General features: G+C 33.6%; 2 protein-coding genes and 1 long non-coding RNA gene across 3 annotated transcripts in view; 2 read left to right on the plus strand and 1 right to left on the minus strand.

Moving 5' to 3' along the window:
* The window catches only part of Eif5b (eukaryotic translation initiation factor 5B), a 38,566-nt gene extending 22,793 nt beyond the window's left edge, over window positions 1-15,773 (minus strand). The window contains exons 1-11 of the mRNA XM_072899774.1: window positions 15,227-15,773; window positions 13,791-14,140; window positions 13,452-13,644; window positions 12,962-13,294; window positions 12,660-12,863; window positions 12,124-12,563; window positions 11,823-12,040; window positions 11,529-11,731; window positions 11,175-11,440; window positions 10,995-11,076; window positions 10,697-10,878 (exon numbers count right to left, since the gene is read on the minus strand). Coding sequence (XP_072755875.1) covers window positions 10,697-10,878; window positions 10,995-11,076; window positions 11,175-11,440; window positions 11,529-11,731; window positions 11,823-12,040; window positions 12,124-12,563; window positions 12,660-12,863; window positions 12,962-13,294; window positions 13,452-13,644; window positions 13,791-14,140; window positions 15,227-15,260 — 2,505 coding nt within the window. The 5' untranslated portion in view covers window positions 15,261-15,773. The remainder of the gene's footprint in view (window positions 1-10,696; window positions 10,879-10,994; window positions 11,077-11,174; window positions 11,441-11,528; window positions 11,732-11,822; window positions 12,041-12,123; window positions 12,564-12,659; window positions 12,864-12,961; window positions 13,295-13,451; window positions 13,645-13,790; window positions 14,141-15,226) is intronic.
* LOC140669720 (uncharacterized) lies at window positions 160-8,320 on the plus strand. Its single transcript, XR_012047387.1, has 2 exons — window positions 160-329; window positions 8,220-8,320. It is a non-coding gene; the product is annotated as an uncharacterized lncRNA (long non-coding RNA).
* Window positions 15,774-17,426: 1,653 nt separating the features above from the next.
* On the plus strand, window positions 17,427-22,416 carry LOC140669563 (UDP-glucosyltransferase 2-like). The gene is made up of 5 exons (XM_072899533.1): window positions 17,427-18,067; window positions 19,450-19,878; window positions 20,453-20,684; window positions 20,768-20,993; window positions 21,195-22,416. Exons 1-5 carry the CDS (start codon window positions 17,666-17,668, stop codon window positions 21,475-21,477), a joined length of 1,572 nt encoding a protein of 523 aa, XP_072755634.1. The 5' UTR covers window positions 17,427-17,665; the 3' UTR covers window positions 21,478-22,416.
* Window positions 22,417-22,617: the final 201 nt, after the last annotated feature.

Raw genomic sequence — 22,617 nt, forward strand, 5'->3', positions numbered from 1 at the left:
AGATTATTAAATGCAATAAGATGAAACACAGCGTCGCGGGCAAGCGAACGCGATTTGTCATTACGCAAGTCGCTCCGATTTCGCTCGACAGCGGGCAATGGCTGTCATCTTGGCAACATTATTACATAGTTTCTTGCGTTACGTTATTTCGCACATTGTTACGTAACGGAAGGGGGGAAGGAAGGATTGCTGTAACGATCTAACGACGCGCAGCTCCGACTTTGCACTCGTGCGTCGTCTCTTGATTTCCGAACCAGTTACGCAAACAATGTAACTTTTCATCGACTCGGCATCATTCGCGCAAAAAGGATCCTGCAGTCTATTTGCTTGTAAGTGAATATCGTTATGCTAGCTACCGGGACCGAATCTCCCCGGTGGAATCATTGCCACCGAGAAACCACCACAGATCCCGCATCCCCGCGGGTCTAGGCAAAAATAACCAGTGACGCATGCACGTCGCCCGGATTCGGACCGTACGGTGCAGCGAGACGGGACGACACGCGAGATGCGCGACGCAACACGTCGAAATAAACGGACGCGGGCGCGGGCGCGGGCGCGGGCGCGGGCGACTCGATGCAAACAAGCCGTTTCGCGGCTTTACCGAGAAAAGCCGCTTCGCGCTCGGAGAAACGCCGCGAAGCGGCGATAGAATCGCCATTAAAATCCACCGGTCTAACGAGCGTCGTATACTTTTTTTTTTTTTTTTTTTTTTTTTATACATTATACATGATACATCAAAAGCTCCACTTCGAATTCAAAAATCCATCGAAAAATCTGTCTCTGTCTCTGTCTCTCGAGAGATTTTTCTTTCATGTATCTAAATTTCTCCATTCTTACACTCAAAAATATATTTTGCTAATGTATATAGATAGATATTTCTAGTTGTCTCAATTAAAATTTATCGCTACTTTTGAATTTATAGCAGCGATATTCTAGCAATACCACTAGAAAATTTAGATCCCGTTGCCAAATATTAATCACAAATATAATTTTCCTCGACAATAGGCCTTAAATATAGGTGTCGCAGAAAAATTTTCCGTCTAAATTACACCAATAGTACAGATATGTAATTCTGTCTCTGTCATTTAAATTATATTTACTATGTATATATAAACTTAATTCTGCTTTATTTCTAAAAAGTATACATTCATGAATTCAAAATAGCTAGAAAGTAGAGATATATTTATCACAAGATACAGAAGTATATATTTATACCACTACATAGTACAGAGATATATTTATCGCAATTAAGAAAAAAATAAAAAAAAAAACGTAATAAAAATAAACATTTTTATTTCCTTCCTTATACGCGTGCGTGTGTAAGAGTCTATCTGAAAAATTATACATTTAATCGCAAATTTTATTTAAAGGACGAATAATGCAGAATTAACATTAAATAATTCTGCGAATAATAATATCGACATATATAAATATATTATGATATAATTTCAGCAACAAATATTTCTCGCATTTCTCTTTGATAGAAAGAGTATCTTAACAAGATACATATACATATGTATACTTTCTACGTTGGAAATAAACATAATCGTATACATATAAACACTTTCAATATATCTCGATGAATAAACGTAAAGAAATTAATTAAGAGTACATGTACATTTGTAAGTATATTTCCGATAATTTCCAGATTATTTTTATTGCAAATATTTGGCTCAGCCTTAATCATTCGCCATACGACGCGAATCTTTTCATCTTCCTTATAATTATACTCGTGTGTCTGTTTTCCGGTTGCGAAACGGATATATATCAGCTGCTGATATGACCAATGTATATAAAATGATAATATACGAAATTAATTGCCGCGTTAAGAACTGTGTGATTAAGTTTAAACACACACTATAAGTATAGTATAACTCCCACCTTTTTATCTCACTTTTATCGTCCCTTTTATTCTCTTTGTATCTCTCTCTCTCTCTTTCTCTCTCCCTCTATCTCCGGTACATAAACAAGATCATTATATATATTAAGCTTTTCTTTTGAGCATTAAAATAATACTAAAACATTATATACTAAGATGTGTATTAATAGTCACGTTGATAAAATAAAATGTATTAAAGTTTATATAACTTGTTATATTTTGAAATTGTGATGTATATTTTTTATAAATTTTTTCCTTTTATAAATAATTTTCTTTCCTTCCTTTTTTTTACGCGTTATAATAAATTTTCGTGAGCTTGTTAATATTTTAAAGTTTATAAAGAGAGGTTTATTATGATCCCACGTTTGAAATACAACATTCGTTTTTCTCGCTTCCTCTACGCGCACCCTCGCGAACCGCATCCTCCGCAATTGTAACCATAATTATTCTCGCAGTTATACAGACCGTGCAAATGGTAACTCCTATTTATGAGTCAATTTTTTTTAGTCGGTATAGCCTAACCAGGCGATTGATAGACAGGCGATCAGGAAGAAAAGAAATGAAAAGTACAGACAAACGAACCGATATAGATAAATAATAAGTGAAAGATGATACGTTCTTGAAGACTTTTCGAGATATCAGAAAAATTACATCGATTGAGAATAAAAATTATTCGCACTAAAAAATTATATATTCTTTTATTAGCCTGTTTCAATATTAAGATTATTTTATGCAACAGAGTACAATATACTTGCAATAATTGTGCATATTAAATAAATATTTGTATACATGTATTTTAATATCATATATTTAATAACATTAAAACTCACAAAATCTATTTTCTAATAAAGAATTTTTCAAAGTATAATATGTATAATTAATAAAGATAATGCACTTAAAATAATTAAAAATAAAAAATATAATTTAATACACAAGGAACGTAGCACTGCCATAAGAATAATATTCTAAGTAATAATTAAAAATTATCAATATCTTTCTATATTATATTAAAAAATTAAAATACAAATTAAAATGTGGCAATTATTCTATAATATAGCGTCAAGATTTTTATACATTATATTTTTTTATAATTTTAGGCGCATCGTCCTTATTAGATATACATTGTAGAAAAAGGGGAAATTGAAAAAAATCTATCGGTCTTTCTGAAGAGATTCGAAAGATCAGAAGGTCTCAGTCTCGAAATAGTACCAAAAGTTTCGGGCGTATGAAAATATGGAAATTTTGAGATCTTGTAAAAATTTTTCTTCATAGAACACGTAAAGCAAAAATAGAGATAGTACTTTTTGTTATGTAAAATGGACAAGCTTATCGCTTGTACCTATTAAAAACTTGATCAATCCAGCCATTACTGAAATCCAATAATCTAAAGTGCTCACACGCAACTCGACGTCTGGCGTATAGATATACGATCCCGCCTTGCTATTGCTGCGCGTGACTCGGCGCGAGACATTACCGTGTCTCTTGATAAGTGTGTTTAGAACTTCCGGTGCTCGTCGCATTCCGATCCTGACACTAGATTATATATATATATATATATATATATATATATATATATATATATATATATATCGTCAATTTGCATCGATTTATTTATTTTACACATTGCAGAGATGTATGTAGTTTTATAAGATGTCAAAGCATAAAATAAAGCAACGTGCGCATACAAATTTGTTAAAACGATATAATATTTGAATATTTTAGAAATAATAATAATCAATTAAAATAATTTGTAACACGGTAATATACGTTATTCGATAACCGTATCTTTCAGTCAAATTTTTTTTCTTTTCTTATAAAACGCGTATGATAATTTAGATCAATTTCTACAGTGTATTGAAAAGTAAATGAGGGGGGGATTTTTTCGGAAACAATAGTCGTTTATCAACACGAGAACTTGTCCCGACATCCTTCTCCGTACGCTATCAAAATTCGTAGCAAGTCGCAAATTGACGATACTTGCCTTTGGAAGAACGGATGCTCTCAAAGAGAGAGAGAGAGAGAGAGAGAGAGAGAGAGAGAGAGAAGAAAAGAGGGAGGAGGGCAAAAGACGAGAGAGGTGCCGTGGTGGAAAAAAAAAAAAAAAAAAAAAAAAAATTTGAGCGCGGGAGAAAGAAGGAGAGACGCAACGAGAGAAGAAGAGGGACCTAATACGATGAGAAAAAAGGCGGACACGGCAGATGTTGCCGGCGAAAGAAACGCCGCTGGTACAAGCGGGAGGAAGTTGGGAGGAAGAGTAAGACGGTGAGGAAGCGGAGCGAGAGGAGAGTGACGCGGCGCGCGGTACAGAGGGCGAGAGGGACGAAGGTGGGGTTCGGTCGGGAGGCCGGGGCGAGGGGGTGTGCTTCCGGCATTTAAAACCAGCCGTCAGAGCACGGATCCTCTTTAGCCTCTCGTCGTAACTGCGGCACGCTGCGCCGAAGAAGGAAACGCTAATTTATTAAACTCGCCTCCCATTCTGCTCCTCCTGCATATCCTGCCCGTGCACGCGCGCGCGCGCGCGCGTACGATTAGCGTCACCGAAGGACAAGCGTATTTTGCGTTTTGCGCTTCTCGCAAATTCGGTGATGCGCCTCTTTTTTTTTTTTTTTTTTCGCACAAAGTTATCACCGCGAGAGATGCGAGATCAGTAAATGTTCCAAGCAAACTATATTAAAATCTCAAGACAGCTAATAATTTTTCAACGATAAATAAACAAAAAAAAAAAAAGATATTTTTCACAAACCCTTGAGCTTTAGAAATGATTGACAAAATCATCTATTCTTCGAGTAATTCAAAGTATGTATAAAAATCTTAATCTCTCTCATTGTTAATTAGTTAGTGAAGAGACAGTAAAACAAATTGAAAAATGATGACTCTTCTCGCGATAGAGAATACACCTAAGTTTATTACTATAGAAAACTCGTCTCTTTCTATAACGATGGAAGAAGCTGAGATTGAAGCAACGTCCGGGTTGTGTGTCAAGACAGCTCGTACGTATAATCTTGGGTTATAAAGCCTGATGAAGTTAATCGAGATTCGCGTTTAACGCGTTAATGTGCAACTTTCCTCGATCGTTTCGTGAAAAACATGGCGCGGCGAAGCGTGCACGAAGAATCCGCTCCCATGTCCCACGACGCGGCATATCGCCGCGGTTAGAAACAATGCGAGGAAACGAGCCATCTTTTCCTGCTGCACCGGCGCGGTGCGGCGCGAAAGAGGAGCGAATACCGCGCGTTTCCGCCCGCTCGTGACGCGAACGATCGACGACGCGACGCGACGCGACCCAGGTAGAAGAGGTAGGTAGGTAGGTAGGTAGGTAGGTAGGTAGGTAGGTAGGTAGGTAGGTAGGTAGGTAGGTAGGTAGGTAGGTAGGTAGGTAGGTAGGTAGGTAGGTAGGTAGGTAGGTAGGTAGGTAGGTAGGTAGGTAGGTAGGTAGGTAGGTAGGTAGGTAGGTAGGTAGGTAGGTAGGTAGGTAGGTAGGTAGGTAGGTAGGTAGATAGGTAGGTAGGTAGGTAGGTAGGTAGGTAAGTAGGTAGGTAGGTAGGTTAGGTAGGTAGGTAGGTAGGTGGGTAGATGGGTAGATGGGTAGGTAGGTAGGTAGATAGGTAGATGGGTAGGTAGGTAGGTAGATAGGTAGATGGTGATGGCCGAGACCCGAGAGATTTCTGTAACGGCCAGATGCTGCGAAATTTCAGATGCGGAATAGCTCGAAAAATCCCTGCGGCGACAAGTCGTAAAAAAAAAGTTGGGAGTTTTTCCTATTGTGTAAGAATTCTGTAACAAGAATTTCAACGCTCATGCGAAAAACGTTTGAAACTCGAGTTGAAATTCCACGAAAGTATATAAGTTTTCGTTTAAGGGAACAATAAAGACATTGGTCATACGTTTTGCTCGTCGTTAATACTCGGAAAAGTAAAAGAAGAAAAGAAAAGGAACTTTTCAAAGTATTTTATAGTCGAGTTATCGAGTTGGTAGAGAAATCTCATTGTCAGACATCGCGTGATATAAACGACGAAGATGAGGAAAGATGAGGAAAGATGAGCAGATTCCGAAGGGATAATTTGTAAAAGGAAGGAACGGGAACGAAGAGGAAGAATGCGTGCGCCTGGTCGCGGAATCGAGGCGGAGCGGAAGTCCTAATTACCGGATTGTGTAATTTGTTAGACGCGAACGATAGGCGCGATTATGAAAATGCATTAGTCTCGTTTCGAGGGAACCTACTTCTTAATGCATAACTAGCGTGTAAAGAAACTGCTGTCGTGCGGAGCGTTCAGAAACAATGCGAGGAAGCGAACCATCTTTTCCTGTTGTGTGCTCGCATTGAAACGGAGCGGAGCCGAGAAAGGCGGACTCCGTCCTCCGTCCTCCGTCCTCCGTCCGCTCGTGACGGCTCGTCGCGCTCTTCTCCGCACTCTGCACTCCGCACTCTTCTCTGCTCCGACCTCCGACTATCCGACGAGAGCTTTCGAGAGAAGACGCACACCGAATAAACTCGACCGCGCCAGACAAATGTACAGGGTGGCGCGCAAAAAACCAACTCCATTTTAATATCGACGGTATCGACGTACCGATAAGAGAGAAAATCTTTCAACCACGTCATGTACATATATGTATCTATATATAACGTACGGTTGATGTTTGCAACTGATATCGGTTCATCAATCGGTCTCCTTTACTTGATATTAATAAGCATTTTTATCAACGCGTAATCTTTCATTTTGTTCGGTGCTATTAATTATATTATTATCAGCGCGCGTCGAACGCGTATATCTAATCGACGTATTCATCGACGATATTACGCAGTTTCGGAAACCATATCAATGACAGTCGGTGTTGCCACATACAATAATCGCGTCAATAACATCACCTGTTACATAACGATGGTATTTGGCTCGCGCAAGTCTGCTTGCTCCAACCAACCCGATTGTTTTCGATTGTTGTTACAGGCTGCGCGCAATCGCATCTGTCTCGCGAGCGTATTATGTCTATAAACAGGCAATCGCCAATCTCATACGCACGTTCCAAGAAGAGTCATAACGTCCCGATTAAGCTACATATTCCGATCCCGTTCCCCGTTCGTCTAAACGGGACGAGGACAGGAAGACGCACCCGATAAGAATCGTCGATTCAACAGCGCTATTGTGCATTTGCATCGTTTAATAACGATGAGGGCGCGCGCCCATACGTTCCTTACGTCTTACGATACAATAACACACTTTGGACTAGTTTTATGAAAAAGCAGCCCCTTGAAGACAAACATTTTCAAGGTTAATCGAGAGAAAATTCTTCACATTCTTATTGTTAGTCATTGAATCCAAAAGTTGTGTCGCATTTCATTCTATCGCCATAGTCATACTTATGTGATATATAAAAAAAAAGAAAAAAAGATTATCTTTAATTTACATATTTGATGTAAAACAAAAGGAAAATTTTACATTCTTTTATATCTGTAAAATAGATGTATACTATCGAATAACTCGCAAATTTGTAAACTTTTTTATAAATAAATAAATAAAAATTCGACTCCAATTATTTGACGTAGAAACTACAATAAAAAAAAAAATGATTTTGCAACTTGAACAAAAATTTTCTAAGGCTAAAAAATTAACTGAAACAGACAAATTATTAGCAAATACTGTGATACTGCATATATTTTGCACTTGATCAATTTAAATGACAGACACAGAATTTATATCTGTACTATTGGTGTAACTTACAATTAAATGGAAAATTTTTCTGCGATGCCTATCTTTAAGGCTTATAATTGTCAAGGACAATTATATTTGTGATTAATATTTGCAATGGCAATGGGACCTAAATTTTCTACAGCTATTGCTAGAATATTCCTGCTATATAAATTCTATATGCGACAAACAATATTCCAACAGATACGAAAAAGTAGCGATAAATTTTAATTGAGACATCTAGAAATCTATCTAAATGCATTGGCAAAATATGTTTTCGAGGGAAATTAATAATGAAGAAACGCGAAAAAAAATGTGCGTTTTTTATTTCGTAGATTATCTGACTTCAACGATTACAAAGCTATTATATAAAGATTCTCCATCTCAACACGTTAATGAAATATAAAATCGATTAAAAAATATATTATTGAAAATAAAAAAATGATTTTTTGATTTGGTCATTTTGTCAATCGTGCAGCCGTTATTTATTATTCGTCGGCATCCGTCCTAAAACTGCTACGATTTCTGAATCGTCCGCCCGTCGGTCGGTCTGTCCGTCCGTTCATCCGTCGATTCGTCCACCCACGGTGTGCCTGTACACCGAGTGTGGGCAGTTTCCTGTACGTTGTGCGTGATCACGTATTCCTTTTTTCCAGCCTACACACGTCCGCGAACGCGCGAGCACGAGTCTCCATATCGGCGAAAGCGAGGCGTTTCGAGAGAAAAAGAGAGAGAGAGAGAGAGAGAGAGAGAGAGAGAGAGAGAGAGAGAGAGAAATAGATAGATGGATAGATAAACTGATAAATATATGGATAGAGAGAAGAGAGAGAGAGAAAACACCATTGTCGCGTATGTGTGTTGCGCGAATTTAACCCGCCAACCCTCTCCGCCTCTGGTCGCACTGTGATACTTTGATTCTCTCTCTCTCTCTCTCTCTCTCTCTCTCTCTCTCTCTCTCTCTCTCCCTCTCTGCCACCCCCCTTTAGCGCATGAAATGTGTTCTGTATGCACGTGAGGAAGTGGAGAGGGAAGGAGGGAGACAAAACTGAAGAGCAAGAGGGGCAGGGAAAGACAGGCGATCGTACGTGCGTTCTCTCGCGTGTGCGTGCGATAAAACTGACGTCATGGGGGCCACGTGATGGTACGATACGGTGGGGAGAACCCATTCATAACCTGAGCAAGGACAGGCTTAAGGCCGTTTCGGACGGTGTATTACCTCTGCGAGCTCCAAGATGACACAGGGACTTTTTACCATATACTCTCTCTTTCTCCTTTCCTTCGACTTCTTTTTTTTTTTTTTTTCTTCTTCTTTATATGGCAACGCAAAAAAAAATACTTTCGGACATGCGAGTGATGCCAGATGCCAGCCACGACTGACGCTGACGAAATGTATATAATACATGCATACATACACATATGTATGTACATATTCTATACACACATACAACACTACGTACGCATATATGTACCAGACTTTCTGGCGGAATTGTCTCTACTATTACGTTCATTTTTATATCGTAGTCGGAGCTTGTTGTGAATGATATCGGTTTAAAGAGATAACGGAACATTTTTGCCATACCTCTCTCTCTCTCTCTCTCTCTCTCTCTCTCTCTCTCTCTCTCTTTTTCTCGATATTCTCATGTAAATATACAAGTCTGTCTGATTAAGAACAAACATGCGTATCGCGATTTTACCGCGTATTAGTGCTAGATGCCTTTCTAAATATTGTAATATACTCGTATAATTTAAGAAAAAAATATCAGAAAATAAAGGGAAAAAAAAAAAAAAAAAAAAAAAATACTACGCACAAGCAACGTATTTATTTATCCGCAAGTATTAACGTAAATTAATAATTCGCAAACGTTTAATGAAAATGAGATAATTTTGTGACATTATTATCGAAAGAAAATTTACTTTCATACAATTACTATGCGTGAAGAAACAGCAACACATACTTTATTTCTTTTAAATATTATTTAAAACGTCTGCTCTAGAGAAAATTCTAAAAATAGATTCGAGAACGGCGTGCGAATTTTTTGTCGATTCGTGGCATATGTATAAGACACCCTATAGAAGGCTATGAGGCGTGCCCACGGTTGAACAGCGCGGCTGATAGCACGATGGATCACGAGTACAAGCACCGTATGCGACCAATGAGCCGTATCCTGCTAAACTGTTAAGAAGGAAGTGGTTCGTTGCTGCTGCTGTTGCTGCTGTTCTCTCTCCATCTGTCTATCTATCTAGCTACTGATCTATCTATCTGTCTGTTCGTCCGTTTCTCTGCTCCTATAGAGATCTATACGCGCTTGATGCCATATATATATATATATATATATATATATATATATATATATATATTCGCTTTATTTACTTATATAATTGCAAGTCTGAATTTTTCTCGGGATTTTGAAATCTTTTTGTGTGTATTATACGCACAGAGAGTCATTGTTCTTTTATTATTTAAATAAATTGTAAAAAATCTAATTGTAGGAACATTTTGTTTTTATAAAATTATAGAGATTACACACATAAATAGATTTGACATTTAAATACCTATAATCTCTGATAAAAGTATCTATATACATCCAGATAGTGATATCAGTTTTATTTGTTGAAGAGAGATTGCGTAGATTAAATATTTAATAAAAGAGACATTTTATATTAGTGAATAATATTTTTTAAAAGTACTCTCTTTTTATATATTTTAAAATGTATATACATATAGTATATAGTACTCTGTATACATAATATTGTACCTACTATAATAAATTCTTTTTATGCTCTACCCATTGCTAATCAAGAAAAAAGATATAATTGTGTATAATATATATATTTGTGTGTGTAAAGTAATATCAACAATGAATTTACTATTTATCAGAATTAATATTACTCAACATGATTATACACGATAAGAATTATATCATTTTTCTCAATTAGCTTAATGATACGACATAAAAAGAATTCATTACAGTAAATTATTATGTATATAGAGTGCTACATACGATACTATATATAATAATAATAGATATGTGTGTGTGTGTGTGTGTGTGTGTGTGTGTGTGTGTTTCTCTCATTTTCATTATTATGAAAAGATAACTTTCAGGTAAGTAGATAGATACTTAAGGATACTCACCGGTATTTTACTGCTCTTCAAAAAGTCTAGCAATGCTTCAAGAGCTCCCAAAGTTGACGCCTGGACGTAAACTCCTCGTTCAGCTAACCGTATATTTCCAAGAGCACTAGATAATTCCTTTGCTATTTCTTCTTTTAATACATCCACTTCATCTGGTTTTTGCGCAACTTGCAAATTCAGTCCTGCACATAAATATTAATTTATAAAAAACACAAAAATATGTATACATATAACAATCTTGCGTCATGTAATTATCAAAAAAGCAAACCATTAATAATCTCAAAAATAAATTACATACCAGCAATAGCTTTCTCCAAATCCTTTGCAGCAATTTTCACTCCTTGAGCTGCTTTGACTTCGCGATGTTCGATATATGCACTCTGTAAAAAAACACACATATACAATACTATAAATAACAATACTATGAATAACATTTCATTATTTTCAAAAGATACAAACTGTAACTTTGACAGATTACCTTTACTCTTAATTCCTTTAACGGTTGCGGCATAAGAAGCGAGCGAATTTGCGTTACAATAGGCCCATCCGTACCAGCAATAATGACTGTATCACCTTCTTTTAACATTCCATTGACTAGAATACAGTCTATCGTAGTGCCAAGTCCAGGCAATGCTTTAACTTCCAATACGGTAGCCTGAAGTTCTTCACTGTACATCAATCTTTTAGCCAGAGGACCCTGACAGGCATCGACTATTAACGCCAACAAATTACCCATGCCTTCACCTGTGTTGTAATATAAAAATGTGTAAAAAAAATCATTACGATATTTTGATCAAATACTATGTCTCATCTTGGAGCATATATTCTTTACCTGTTATAGCACTGGTAGGAACTAATGATACATAATTCCTAGGATCCGGATTCTCATAATACAATGCAGCATTCAGACCTTGTTCAGCAAACTGTACAATTACGTCCTTTGACCGTTTTTCGAATTCTCGCTGAGTATTAGGCGATTGATTCTTTACTATATCTTGAACATCCTTACGACTCATAGTTTGCCAATCGTATAACCTGAAAAATTCAATCATGACTTTGTATTTGCTTATAAATTGCAAATTATTTAATTGCAATTGCGAATCAATTACGTAATACGAACAATTACCTGTCAATTTTATTAAGGGCAACAACAAAAGGACATTTTTTTGCTTTCAATAAATTGATGCTCTCTATAGTTTGCGGTTCCAATCCATGCATAATATCTACAACTAAAATTGCTATATCGCAAAGAGAAGACCCTCTGCTCCTGAGGTTACTAAACGATTCGTGACCAGGCGTATCTATGATCAAGAGACCAGGAATTTTAAATTTCTTGTCAGCAAACTAAAAACAAAAGAAAAAATGATGTAGTAACGTATCTAGAAAATTTCAATATCTGAGGATTCAGATCTAAAATAAACACTTACGCCTTTTACATGCTTTGTTGAATCTTGGATAGCTTCAATCGGTACATTAGTAGCACCGATTTGTTGAGTTATACCACCAGCTTCTCCGTCCTGCACATTTGTTCTCCTGAGTTTATCCAGAATCTTGGTTTTGCCAGTATCTACGTGACCTAAGACACAGACTACAGCGGCTCTCAGATTATCCAAAGATTTCTTCTTTTCAGCTTCTATACGACGATTCTGAATTCGTTCTCTCGCACGTTCCTTTTTACTTGCAGCATCTGGCACTTTATCCTCCACTTCACTATCTTGTTCACTATCCTCTTCAGATTCAGATTCACTCCCACTTTCGCTTTCTGTTTCACTTTCGGAGGACTCTTTCTTTTCCGATTCAGCCGTAGTCGACACTTTTTGAACTTTTTCCGCAGTTTCGGGTATCTTGAGAATATTGTCTGATTTATCTAAATTTAATTAATATGACTCATAATTATTCTAATCTAATATATATATATATATAATTATATAACGATTGTAATGTATATGTATTATTGTAATACCTTCATCTTCCTGTTCATCCTCAGTGGTGTCGGCGTCCCATGAATCCTTAACATCATCTTCTTCCTTCTTCTCCTCCTTTACTTCCTTTACCGGTTCATCTACAATTTCTACCTGCACTTGAGCCGCTGGGGTCTCAACTTTTTCTTCCTCTTTCTTCTCTATGCTACTTTGTTGTTTCATTTTATTTGGTCGGATTCGAGTTCCTAGAACAATTCAATGATTAACATTAAATAACTTTATTTAAAATAAATTTTGATTATATATTTCCTATTATATTATGTATATGCATTTTACAAAATACCTGGTCTAGGCTTTTTTTCCCCTACATCTGGCAGGTCGAGACCCTGAGCTTTAAACGCGTCGATCATCGCTTGTGCTCTAGCTCTATCTTGCTTCTGTTTAGTAGTCAAGAACTTTCCTTCTAATTTCAATCTTTCTTTCCGTTGTTTTTCTTTCAATTTTTTCTTTTCTTTACGCTCTTGTTCAAGACGCAATTGTTCCTGCCTTGCTTGCTCCCGTAATTCTTCCTGCCGTATCCTTTCTTCTTCTTCGCGTTTTAATCTCTCTTCCTCTTCTTTTAATTTCCTTAAAGCCTCCTGCATAGCAGCAATAGTTTTCTTTCCTGGACCTTTGCCTATTACAAAATTCCCTCTGCTATATTAGAAGAATAATTATATAAATATAAAAATATATATTTATATAATAAGTAATATTATTATATAAATATATATATATCTATATGTGTATGTGTGTATCTATTACATATATATCATTATGTTAAGTGCAATTACCTTTTTCTTTAGTTTCTTCCTTGGCTTTTTTCTTTTTCTTCTTTGAACCATCTTCTGGTTCAACAACATCACCATCAGCTTCAATACCAACCTGTTTCTTTTCAGATATCACTTTATCATTTTTTTTCTCATCAAAGGTTGTGGCTTGGACTGTTTCACCATTTTCTGGCTTGTTAACTTCTTTAGTGACTTCCTATCGTAATAAAAGTAAATAATACAATTTTTAATATAGTATAACAAAATATAAACTATTACTTTATAAATAAAAAAAAATTATATAAGAAATATCTGCAAAATAATATTGTTATACATATACTGTATTATATATTGTTCACTTACCTTTTTTTGAGCTAATTTCTTTTGCTTTTCCCTTTCTTTCTTTTCCTTTTTCTTTTGCGCTGCTGTTTTTACAGTACTAACTTCAACATCCATATCATTTAACTCTGATGTTATTTTATTATTGTCTGCAGCTTCATCTTTAATGTCATCTTTCCCAACTTTTTCTTTCTTTTTATCCTTTTTCCCTTTTTTCTTTTTATCTTCATCATCAATGTGCTCATCTTGCTCATTTGGTTCCGATTTCTTTTCATCTTTATTGTCTTTAACTGATTTCTCTCCAGAATATTCCAGTGCCAACTCTGCCAATACTTGTTCAATATCTTCGTCACTATCATTGCGCTTTCTCCTAGCTGTTGAAACAAATCATAAATATTACTTTTATATTGATAACCATCGACTGAATTACAAAAAATCAAATTTATTAGATAGCATATAAAACTCATAATAAAAATTACAATCTCTTAAGAAATTTCTTGACTCAGTATATTTTGGTTGGCAAGAAAATGAGGATCTGGATCGATAAAAACTCTATAAAACGATGTATAAATAAAGCAGGAAAAAAGAAAAAGAAAATTAAGAATTAAGGAAATAAAAATCAAGGTTAAACTGTTTCATATGACAGGATATTGATGATATGTTACTGAAGATATCAAATTAACAAACAAATGTATAAGATAATACAAAAAAATGTACATACATGTTATTGTCCAGCGTAAGCTTGATGTATTAACATTTAATAATTTTATAATCAAATAATATATAAATTTTCATTTAATTATATATATATATATATATATATATATATATACTACACTTAAAAGTTTTAGCAGAAAATAATAAATTTAAAAGTTTTAAGATATTCGAGCAAACAATGAATTAAAAAATTGAGAAATTTTAATAGTTGTAATAAAGTATAACTATAATAATATGCGAAACTGATACAATTCAGAGGTCACCAACTTTCACTACGCATTAAGAATGAGCAACTTTCACTTATGCGATATAATTAATTAACTGACAGAGTGACTTATATATAGAAATTTCCATCAATTTACAAAACTTGTTCATATTCTTGCGCATAGTTTGAACTTATATTGTTATCTAACATCGGACATTATTAGAATGAGTCAAGGACTAGTTGTTACAAAAATTGGAGCGCTATGATAATTTTTTTCGCTTCGAGCATCTGTAGGTATCGTATAGATACCGACATAAAACACATCGAATATCATATTCGCCATATGTCGCACCGAGAAGAAAAAAAAAAAATTAGAAAAATCTGTATATAACCCGAGCATGTTGTTCGCGATTGAGGTTAGGTAGCAGACGACATTTGCCACATCAGAAAAGGAGAACGCACATATGTTAATTCGATGATGCAATATGCCCGAAACGATACTCGCATCGTCCGATACAATATCGTGGATTTAACTAACCTTTTTTGCCCTTTTTCGGTTGAGATTCCTGCATGTTGGCTCGCTGTGATGGACGACTGCTCCTTTCAGCTTTATACCGACTGTTTTACCTCACGTTCCGATAGACTGTCTCGGCGATTGAATTCACCGAAGCGTTCGTTTCAAGCGTTCTGAACAGCTCGATAGTCCGTGTGTCGCTTCGGACAAGTCATGCGGTATCAAAAGCGCGTATGGAATTTCGCATGTGCTCGGGCTCTCAAAAACAGGGCGGTACAGCTGACAGACTGATTGTGAGAGTACGCGCAACTACAAACATGTGGCCTACTATAATGGCCTCTTTACATAGTACACGGAAACACATTGCACATTGCACACTGCACACGACAAGGAACGTTAACGCAGTCAATCAGCCAATCGTCTCTCTTTGACTGCGATCGGAGATCGGGGAGACGCTATGGCTATGAATGCTTGGAAACATTATTCTATCTTTATTTATGAAGAATTATATAGAATGTAGAACAAAGATAGAATGACGTTCCGAAGCATTTCTAACGTCTGTTCGAAACCACAGCTTTTATGTTTTATTTTCGCCAAAGCAGAAAATTGATTGGCTACTGCCTGAGTCATGCGTTAAATTTGCATAGAGACATATCACAACTAAAAAAAATTAATCAATCAATCTAGACATTCTACAAGTTTGAAGAAGACAGCAATATGGCATCCTGCATACATTAGAAAGAAGCCTGAGGGAGTCGTGCCGTTTTTCTTGATACGCTTTTTCTCCGCGCTATAGTGGCGCTATCTAGATCTATTTTAGAGCCGGCAGAACTAGATGGCTGAATCCACTTTGCAGTGCCATGGTAAAACGAACGATTGGTTCGTGTCCGTGCTAGATGATCCATAATTAGAGATCTCAAAACAATAACGAAACATAATGAATTATATGTTTTTATTATATATTATTATTATTATTAATTGTGCGTGATCTCTTTTCACTTTAGTATAATGGAGTAATATATATATTAGTTATAAAAAACTATATTTTATATATATATTTATGTAAATTAAAAAATTATATTTTATTTATTATATTAAACACACACAAAATATAATTTTTTAATAATTTTAATAAAAATATTTTTAATAAAATATGTTACATATTATTATTGGTAATAAAATATATATACAGGCGCAGTCACAATAATGTTTTGATTTATGAGAGCCACAATTATATGTAAGAACTAAACCGATCGTTTTATAACACACACACACACACACACACACGTTAGGTTGTTATGCTTGTATTGTCAACTTAAAATAAAATTATATAATACTAATAATGTATTATTATAATCTGTATAATTATATTAAAACCGCTCCGTTTTTGTAAACAAACGATCATACATTTAATGAGTTATAACTACGGATTATTAAACCCAATTAAGTAAAACGTATAGTCAATGTTTTATTTGATTGTAATTTTACAATGGCGATATCGATAGAATTGTGTTCGATTGGATCGGTCTGCCCTAGTACATAAACGCTTTTAAGTTTATTTTACTGCCACAGAATACACTGAACCGCACTGATTATTCTTGATAGCAATTCAATTCAATGCAAATGTGGCAACTGAAATATAAAATACTATATAATATATATACTATAGTAATTAATATAAATATATACTAACACCGATAAGGTATTACTAATGATGGACAGCCTTATGGACATACTTTTTGTATTATATTTTTGTATATTTATGGAAAAGTTATATAAGTTTTGAAATAAATAAAAAAATTGTGTAATCATATTTTTTTATTGTATTTTTTTATATATTGTATTGTTTTTCAATTTTTGTAAGTTTTATTTATATTTTTTTGTTACATTTTATGATTTTTATGTAGGTGTATATACTACGTGTATATGTGTATATATATATATATATATATATATATATATATATATATATATATATATATATATATATATATATATATATATATATATATATATATATATATATATATATATACAGGGTGTTAGAAAAGTTTGAAAACGGTCAAATATCTCGAAAACGAAACGTCTCTCCCTACAACTTTGGTTCGAAACATTTTTCTCACAGACGTTTCGTGTTCGAGATATTTCACCGTTTCCAGACTTTTCTAACACCCTGTATATACTAGTAAATAGTAGTTACTCAAAGCTGCTAGGCATTGATATATCGTGTCCTCTAATTCGCGAGAATCATTTATCGTGAGAATTCGAACGCTATACAAAGTACGCGTCGTGCTATTATTTTCTTGAATTTCCGTGATTAATTGTGTGTTCATTAGTGTCTTATTATCGAGCTGCCTGCTCATATCCTATAGAAGGAGAAAAAGAAAAACAATTTATCATTTTTTTTTTTTTTTTTTTTTTTTTTTTATCTAAAGTAGATTAGATTCAAAATCTAATAAAAAAATGCAAATGTTAAAAATAATGTTTCTTTGGTTCGGTCTGTCGAGTTGCAATGGATATCGTTTACTTGGACTCTTTCCCTTTTATAGTAAGAGTCATTTCGTTATGTTCGAACAATTGATGAAGGGCTTGGCTAGAAAGGGTCATCAGGTTGACATGATTAGTCCTTTTCCATTGAAGGAACCTTATCCGAATTATACCGATATTATGACGATTGAGTCTTCTGTCATATTAGTTAACAATATGTCGTATGAATTCATACAAGTTGTGGTGGGCATGAATCCAGTGTATCCAATTGTCACACTGATAGGCAATGATGTTTGCAAAAATTTAGGAAATCCAGTGATACAAGAGTTGGCGCGTAATCCACCGAAAGATCCACCTTATGACGCTGTTCTCATAGAAGTACGTGAGTAAAAATCTAGTGTACAATGTATTCTTTCTTTGAACTCATATGTAAGATTTTTTTAATATTATATAATTACTCGTAAAAAAAAGATATTAAAGTCTACTATTAGCTTAAATTAGATTTAATTAAACAATAAAAAAGGCTTAATTAGCTTTAATCTTTTGGAATAAAGTGTTTAAATTCAATGTGCACCTGACACAAAAATATCTTTGATTTTCTAATTTTTTTTTATTCAATTTATGATTGGTCATAATAAGATATAAATAAAGATGATGAAACGTTAATATATAAAAATCAAAGAAAAAAACAATGCACAAAAGTATTATCTATGTTGCTGATATTTTATTAATTATATTTTTGAAAGCAAGTTTTTCTAAAAAATAAGATAGTTTGTGATAAAGTATTTGTCATACATTAACAATGTAAAATACATGAATGAAATTTACAAGCTAATTGTTGATGAATGTTATTTATAAGAATTTATTCTGATAGTACTGTTGCATTGTAGCAAATTATCTCAGTGTAATTATTGATAAATTATTATCACGTCATGATGTGATATGCAATGTTCCTATAATCTGCACCGGGGCACGTGTAATACGATCATTAATCATTTAGCAGAATGCAATAGATAATAAATATACAATGTGCACTATAATATGAATAAAAAATCCTGTTTTTAATTGTTATAGTATAAAATGTAAAAAGCATTAATACAATGCCTTTATTCAGCAGACTTAACATTTAGGCAACATTATTAGATTTTCTGCCAACACTCGACGTTGATTTATTGGTTCCAAATGTAAAAAACAATCGCATTCGATTGCTACCTGAGCTGAGTTCTGAGCGAATGCGCCTAATATAATGTAGTATATAACTATCATTAATAATAGTCTTCGATAATCATAAGTAGTTTTATTTTACATGTAATGTAGAATTTTTTTTACATTTTAAAGACAGAAAATGTACTCAACAAATGTTAAATCATAAATTCTTTTTGCAATATGCATTAAATCTCTCTGCAATTTTCCAATAAAAATTACAGTACATAAATTAAATACTAAATTGATTTAAATGTTTTTTGTTTTTTCATCCAATTCTATTATAAATGAAATAAAAAGTGCAGCAACTTTAAAAAAAAAAAGAACAATTTTTTCTGTCGGAAAGTACATGAAAACCGTTTTAATTTTAATAAATACATATTATTTTGAATAATATATATAATATTGTGTTTTTTATTTCGGCAAATATTTTAGACCTGTTATTTTTTACTAACAATATTCGCAAATTTGCACTAATATCACAAAACTTTCACACTGATACCTCTTATATTCTATATTCGTTTTAAGATATGTGCTCTATGTTGCTCCTATGGTAGGTTTTTAGCTTTCATTGTTTGGGAATCTTCGCGTACTTATGGGACGTTCCTTTGATCGGGGTCAGTACAACGTCGTTATATCCGTGGCTACCTCCGTTGATAGCTCAACCAGAGAGTCTGGCTTTCGTGCCGAACAATTGTTTAAGCTTAACTGGTTATATGAATTTTTGTATAATTAAACAACGTTTGTATAATACGCTGCACACGCTCTACAACAAGTGGTATTTCAATTATCTAACAAAAGTGCAAGATGAGATAATAAGAAAGCACTTTGGACCTGACATGCCAAGAGTACGGGAAATAGAATCCAAGATAGCGTTGATCCTCATCAATTCTCACTTTGCTCTAAATGGTATACAGCCAATGACACCTGCTGCTGTAGAGGTGGGCGGATTACATGTCCAGGATGAGGGCTTAACACTACAACCTGTAAGTCAGTTCTTTCGATCTATATAAGAATTTTGTTTTCAGATTGCTACAATATTTTATATTTTATCTTTACATAACATTACATTAATATTCATTATCAAAATTGTCAAAATAAAAGATTGGCGCTATAACAGTGGCTCACAATTTACGACGTACAAAATAAATGTAGAGTGAAAAAATTAACATTGAAAAAAAGCAATAATAAAATTTGATTTTAATTTACGTAATTTTTCAAAGAAAGGTTGTTCTTTAAATTATAAATAATTTATATAATAACTTACTTGTTATTATATAAATAAATCTTTTGTGTGACACATTGTATAGAAAGAATCATTGAACATAAATAATTCGATAAATAGTAGTAAACATAATTCTACATCATCTAATGACAATAAGGCCTGAACGATAGAATCTATTAAAATCGTTAACATTAACATAAATGTCAGAAATTTAAGTAACAGAAAGTGAAAAAACTGCACTTCTCTACTTCGATTATTATTTATGTAAAGTGTAACGTAATAGATAGAGCGTGGACAAATGTATTTTAATTTGCGTAAAACAATTTTTTTCGCAGGAATTGGAAAAATGGATAGACGATAGCAAAGACGGTTTCGTCTACTTTACTTTTGGCTCGATGGTAATGATTGAGACGTTTCCACGAGAGTTTTTGAATATACTTTACGCTTCTTTAAGCAAAATAGCACCCGTGCGTGTTTTAATGAAGGTAACGAGTCCGGAGAAATTGTCACCAGGGTTACCTGAAAATGTTTACACGTCCCCTTGGATGCCACAGATTAAGATATTGAGTGAGGCATTATTTTATGGAAATTATAAATTATAAATTATACATAATTATATTGTCTAATATGTAAATACAACATTTCCGTAGAACATCCTAAGATAAGAGCCTTCATCACTCATGGTGGACTTATGGGTACGCAGGAAGCGATAGCATACGGTGTCCCAATGATCGGTATACCACTCTTTGCCGATCAGTTTATGAATGTCAACGCATACGTTGCCAGAAACGTTGCCGTGAAATTGGATTTTAATAAAATGACAGAAAAAGACATGGACGCAGCCTTAAACGCAGTCTTGTGGGATCCTCTATACAAGTACTCGCACACAATATATTTCTAATTTCATAAAAACCAGCATAATTTTTTTACATTCATATCTAATCATATCTAATCTTCAGTTACAAATGATTGATCGTTATCTCGAATTTTACAAATTCTTATCAATTTTTCGCTTTCAACGATAAATAAATAAATTAGCTCTTAGCTTATACTTTTCTCAATATTTATTTGTTTCAGAGAATCTGCTCGAAACTTGTCTCAAAAATTCCTCGATCGGCCGTTAAATGCACTTGATACCGCTATTTATTGGATCGAATATGTAATTAAATACGGCAGCGATGCCCTGCGATCGCCTGCAATGGATTTGTTCTGGTGGCAATTATCTCTCGTCGATGTTTGTGCTTTTCTTCTACTTTGCGTAACAATTATTATTATCACTATAGTATTTGTCGTGTGTTTCTTGTTGAAAATGATAAATGGAAATTATCACACTTCGTTGCATTCAAAGAAAAGGAATTAATTAACTGCTTAATTATATTATTTGGGAAATTAATTAATTACATTAGATGGAAACATTTTGATTCGTATTTAAGAAAACAATTATATTTTTAATAAATATGATATAATATATAATATACAAGATAATAATATAATATACATATAATATACACTATTGAATGATAAAGAGAGAATAAAGAGAAATGGTATTTCTTATAAAATTGCAATTATATTTTTCTCTATAGTTTTCTAATAATCACAAATCATATATATTTGATTTTCGGATAAGCAAATATCTTAGGTTTTTTTAGCAATCGATAGTACTGACGTAGGATATCTCTAGAAAACTTTGACTTTGGTTCAACGTAATATATTTTGCTGCAAATTATGTTATACGTGATATTAATCTCAGTCTGTGTATAATTAGATGATAATTTTGGCAGTATGATATTTATATTTTATCATCTGCAATCTTTATTTTATATATAAAAATAATATGATATATGTCACCACAGCCAATTCAGAGTTTCTCGACGAGTACTCGGAAGCCTTAATGTTTTTGTTTGTCATTGCGATGATAAGACAAAAATCATCGACAGTTATAAGACTTTCAAATAGACCGTTTGAAATAACTGATTAGTTGGAATAATTATGTAGCATATATTATACTTGAAAATTTCACACGTGTATAAGTAAATGGATAATATTATTTACTTTAGTACACACGTACTGATTATTATATACGCATTTATCCCCAGTATGTTATATGTAAAGCAACCAGCCGTATTTAAGATTATCAGCTTTATATTCCATGTTCAGTAATATAATTGCTATTATATTATAAGCGTTGATGTATCATTATATAATAATTACAGTGCTTATTATATTGTATAATTCATTCCACAATAATACGTATATGTATAATAAACAAATGTAATAAATAATATGTATAATAAACAAATTACTGATCAAAAGAGAGTACTTAACTGAATAAGTTGAATTAAAATGGATTAAATATATTAACAAGTTAAAACTCACCGTCTAAAAAAGTTTTAATTTAATGAAATTAATTTAAAAAAAACAGTAAAATTATTTTTTAAATAAAATATAATAATATAGAATTCAAATAATTTCAAATAAAGCAATAGAAAATTTAAGAAAG

Source organism: Anoplolepis gracilipes, chromosome 9 (genome assembly GCF_047496725.1).
Source record: "Anoplolepis gracilipes chromosome 9, ASM4749672v1, whole genome shotgun sequence".
Classification (NCBI taxonomy): domain Eukaryota; kingdom Metazoa; phylum Arthropoda; class Insecta; order Hymenoptera; family Formicidae; genus Anoplolepis; species Anoplolepis gracilipes.